Raw genomic sequence first — 4,787 nt, forward strand, 5'->3', positions numbered from 1 at the left:
ATTTTTTTGCACCCTCAGATTCCAGATTTTCAAATAGTTGTATCTCAGCCAAATATTGTCCTATCCTAACAAACCATACATCAATGGAAAGCTTATTTATATAAATCTCAATTTCGAAAAATTGACACTTATGACTGGTTTTGTGGTCCAGGGTGACATATTTTAAATGATTAATAACTTGTTGCTGACAAATGGGTAAAATCTAGTGGGTTGAAGGACAGTGGTAAAGATTTAAAATTACAATTAATTAGTATTTTAGGGGCTGCACTGTGATCCTTAAAGACAGTCATTAAATGACATCTAATGATCCTTGTTTTAAATAAACCTGACAAGATTTTTTGGTATTGGTATTTTCGTCTTTGACATATATAATATAATATAATATAATATATATAATGGTTTATAGAAAAGAAAACTAAATAATAATTACCTTTTTTATTATACTTTTGTACTATGGTAAAGAAAAAAAGTTGTCACAATTACTCCTAAAACAGGCTCTATTTCCTTTATAAACAATGATTTCTAATTTCTTTGTTTTTTTTATTGATATATGACCCACAGTTCTTGTGAGATTCACCCACATGATACCAAGCATATCTCCCTAAGCATGTCATGTTTACAAACAGAAGAATTGTGTTTATCTTTGTGTTTCCAGAAATGAATCGTGCCTGATTGTACACTCTTTGTGTTGTTTCATCAGCTGGAGATCCTGTGCTCTGTAAATATTCTTCAGTTCATCTTCATCGCTTTGAGACTGGATAAGATCATCAGCTGGCCGTGGTTGGTAAGGACGGCAGCCACACTCATTTACTGCTGCCATATCATCAGTCACCTGCAGCTGGGCCACCAGCTTCGTAATCTGAGCTCTGTGTCTTGTTATGAGAGTAAGTGCCGTGTCTTTTCCAGGTGGTGTGCGTGCCGCTGTGGATTCTCATGTCCTTCCTGTGTCTGGTGGTGCTCTATTACATTGTCTGGTCTGTGCTCTTCCTGCGGTCCATGGATGTCATTGCCGAGCAGCGGCGCACACACATCACCATGGCAATCAGCTGGATGACCATAGTGGTGCCCCTGCTTACCTTTGAGGTTTGATTCCAGCATCATTCAGTTTTTGCTTGATTGTGTTTATGCAATAAGTAAGCTGAAGACACTCGGCATGTCTTGGGTAGAGATCAGCCCATACTGATTTTAAACCAGTCTAGAAACGGATTATCTTCATGTGTGTGTCCTTTACTCAATATACAGGACCTGTATTTAATAACCGTTTTAGTCATGCTTTTTTGCACATTAGTAACTAAATCAATATATATATATTATTATTATTTAATTCAAAAGTTTGGGGTCGGGAGGATTTTTTACTTTTTCTTTTTTTCTTTCTTTTTGTTGAAAGAAATCTCTTCTGCTCACCAAGGCTGCATTTATTTGATTAAAATACAGTAAAAACAGTAATATTGTGAAAATATATATATTTTTTTTTACATTTTAAAATGTAATTTATTCCTGTGATCAAACTGAATTTTCAGCATCATTACTCGCATGATCCTTCAGAAATCATTCTAATTTACCATACAACCGTATGGAGCCTAATAATAATCATACATTCTAAAAAAAAACAGAAATATATCACCACAATCACGAAGTCTGTATGATCAAAACTATTACGGCAAATGTTTTACTTAAAGGGGTCATATGATGCGATTTCAAGTTTTCCTTTCTCTTTGGAGTGTTACAAGCTGATTGTGCATAGATAAGATCCCTAAAGTTGCAAAGACTAAAGTCTCAAATCCAAAGAGATATTCTTTATCAAAGTTAAGACTCGACCACTCCTTCCTAAAACGGCTCGTTCTAACACGCCCCACATGTCTACGTCCACTATGTGGAAACATTTGCATAATGCCGCCCAAATGTGCAAGCAAAGAAAGAAGGCGTGGTTTCAGGAACGCAGTTAGTGTTGAAGCAGCCATGTCAGGGAGACGCTGTGTGTTTCTAGGCGAAAGCAAAAGCACTTTATTTGGCCTTCCAGAAGTAGATGCATTAGGAATCTTTAAGATTACTTACAACAGGATTACATGACAGCTGCTAGTAACTTCCCACATACTGCTGTTTTCCAGTGTTTTTACCATGAGCAAAGCAATGTCTGAAATGACATGTGACAATCCGCCTTGTGTGCAGCAGTAGCTCTACTTCACTAAATGTATTTCCATTATTTGAATATGGCTACAGACACGCCCGACACAGAGATTGAGAAGTCACCAGTTTGGCTTCCCTGTGAAGTACAAAAATAACATGTGGGCAGTTGACAAGACAACAAGGCCTCTACGATCTACATACTGCAGGTTTATGATGCTTTTTGGGATGTCTGGTTTGAAATGAATGGGGTGATGTGTACTTCAGGTTATAAACATCTGAACAACCATCTTTTATTAAGCTATCCTGTAATTTATCAACTAAAAACTCACTTGGATCCTGTTTCATTTTTGCTGGCAGTAATTTCAGCTGTCATCTGGAGCTCTGTAGAAACATATTTTTCAGGACATGTTTTTAAACTTTCAGAATCTGTGTTGTGAATAAGAAAATTATAATTTGCCTTTTTCTGAAAAAACTGAATGGGAAAAATACTTCTGGGAGCTATGAAGTAGTTCAAGGTCTGTTGACCATATTTCTGTTCCACATCTCTTTGTCAAAATATTTTAGTTGAATACTCACATGCACCAATATAAGCTATGTGCAGTGTATCAGTTGACCGGATATTAAAGGAATAGTTCACCCAATAGTTTACTCAATAGTAGTGTTTTGTTTAATTGATTATTAATATGATTTCATTTATGCAGCTGTTTTGTGAGCTTTATAGATCCAGGGTTGATTTTCATCAGCGTTTGTGTTGTTTTCAGATTCTTCTCGTTCACAAGCTGGATGGTCATTATAACTCCAGCTACGTCCCGGTGTTTGTTCCCCTCTGGGTTTCTTTGGTGACTCTAATGGTGACAACGTTTGGCCAGAAAGCAGGCAATCACTGTACGTGACACGTGTTACTTACACTGCTGTTCAAAAGTTTGGGATCAGTAAGATTTTGAATGTTTTAAAGAAGTTTCTTAAGCTTAACAAGGCTGCATTTATTTGATCAAGAATACAGAAAAACACTAAAATTGTAAAATATTATTAAAATTTAAAAGAATGTTTTTCTATTTTAATATACTTTAAAATGTCATTTATTCCTGTGATGCAAAGCTGAATTTTCAGTATCATTAGGTTTGGGTTATCCTTCAGAAATCATTCTAATATACGGATTTATCAATGTTGAAACAGTTGTGCTGCTTAATGTTTTTTGGAATGTGTGATACGTTTTTTTCAGGATTCTTTTATGAATAAAAAGTTAAAAAGAACAGCATTTATTTAAAATAGAAATCTTTTGTAATAATATACACTACCGTTTAAAGATTTGGGGTCAGTAAAATTTTTAATGTATTCTTTAAAAAAAAATTACGACTTTTATTCAGCAAGGATGGTTTAAATTGATAAAAAGTGATCAAAGTAAAGACTTATATTGTTAGAAAAGATTTCTATTTTGAATAAATGCTGTTCTTTTTGAACTTTTTATTCATCAAAAAATCCTGAAAAAAGTATCGCAGGTTCCAAAAAAATATTAAGCAGTGATGAAATGAATGTAAATTATATTTCAAGTATATTAAAATAGAAAAGCGTTATTTTAAATTGCAGCACTATTTCACAATGTTATTGTTTACTGTATTTTTGATCAAATAAATGCAGACTTGATGAGCATAAGACTAATTAAAAAAAAATATATAAAAAATCTTACTGACCCCAAACTTTTGAACCTCTTCTTGCTACTCATTCTTTATAACGGCTTGACAAGAATGATTCAGAACTGTTTGCAAATAATTTTTAAATAAAAAATAATTCATCAAAACTGGATATGCTAGTCTATAATGTATCATACCGTTTAGCTTTCTAAGAACTACATAGTGGTGTGTGCTAAAGTAGGCATTACTAATACTATTTTTCTTATTTGTAATGAGTGATTTAAACAAACCCCAAACCTTAAGTGATACATTTTGCCATGTAACTCATCACACATGATTTGTTTCCCTCTCACTCGCATTTTCTTCTGGACATATCACAAATGATTAGCGCAAACCATTTGTTCCATATTTGTATTTAGTTTGTTTTAAAGGCACAATATGTAATTTTCGCTGCTAGAGGGCGCGTATTCAAAATAAACAAATAGACAAAGGCGTTGTTTGATGACGCTGTGACTGAGTGTGGAATCATGGGAGTTCATCCCCACAGCTGATGCAATCCGACGGGACTCAAGCAGAAATCATGTTCATGGAAGAGCTAATGATTTATTAACGTAGTAGAATGAAGCAGGGTGAGGCTGAAAGCCGCCGAAGCAAAACGAGGCCACTGAACGAGCGCGACACATGGCTCAAAAGCAGCGGAGCTTTTATTATGACACAGTCGAGCGCTTCCGCTGCTTCCGGTCGTGCGTATGTGGGGTAAAGCAGCGCTGTTTTATCATACGAGATACATTTAGTTCTGTTATAATGCTACTCTGTGCGGTCGTCACCGGTCTATTAAAACGCACAACATATTAAAGCGTGTTTCCATGTTTTCTACTAAACAAAACCGAGGGAAATCGAGGGGTTATGACGTCATTAGCAGGCGACACAATGACACTATAGACACGCTCCGTGCTTCTAGTTAAAATTGCTTATTTCTCTGGATTTAAACATTCTTCGAAACATTTGGGATAATGTAAGTACACAAGT

The 4,787-nt window shown here is 35.2% G+C and overlaps 1 protein-coding gene across 2 annotated transcripts in view; it reads left to right on the top strand.

Moving 5' to 3' along the window:
• Window positions 1-4,787, top strand: part of tmem185 (transmembrane protein 185) — an 11,204-nt gene that overhangs the window by 4,746 nt on the left and 1,671 nt on the right. The window contains exons 4-7 of one of the 2 annotated variants that reach the window (XM_016555382.1): window positions 701-784; window positions 907-1,083; window positions 2,221-2,333; window positions 2,889-3,012. In XM_016555382.1, coding sequence (XP_016410868.1) covers window positions 701-784; window positions 907-1,083; window positions 2,221-2,333; window positions 2,889-2,970 — 456 coding nt within the window. In that variant the 3' untranslated portion in view covers window positions 2,971-3,012. The remainder of the gene's footprint in view (window positions 1-700; window positions 785-906; window positions 1,084-2,220; window positions 2,334-2,888; window positions 3,013-4,787) is intronic. The other variant, XM_016555381.1, reaches the window with a different exon arrangement.

The sequence above is a fragment of the Sinocyclocheilus rhinocerous genome, unplaced genomic scaffold, assembly GCF_001515625.1.
Source record: "Sinocyclocheilus rhinocerous isolate Xijiao unplaced genomic scaffold, SAMN03320098_v1.1 scaffold1427, whole genome shotgun sequence".
Taxonomy (NCBI): domain Eukaryota; kingdom Metazoa; phylum Chordata; class Actinopteri; order Cypriniformes; family Cyprinidae; genus Sinocyclocheilus; species Sinocyclocheilus rhinocerous.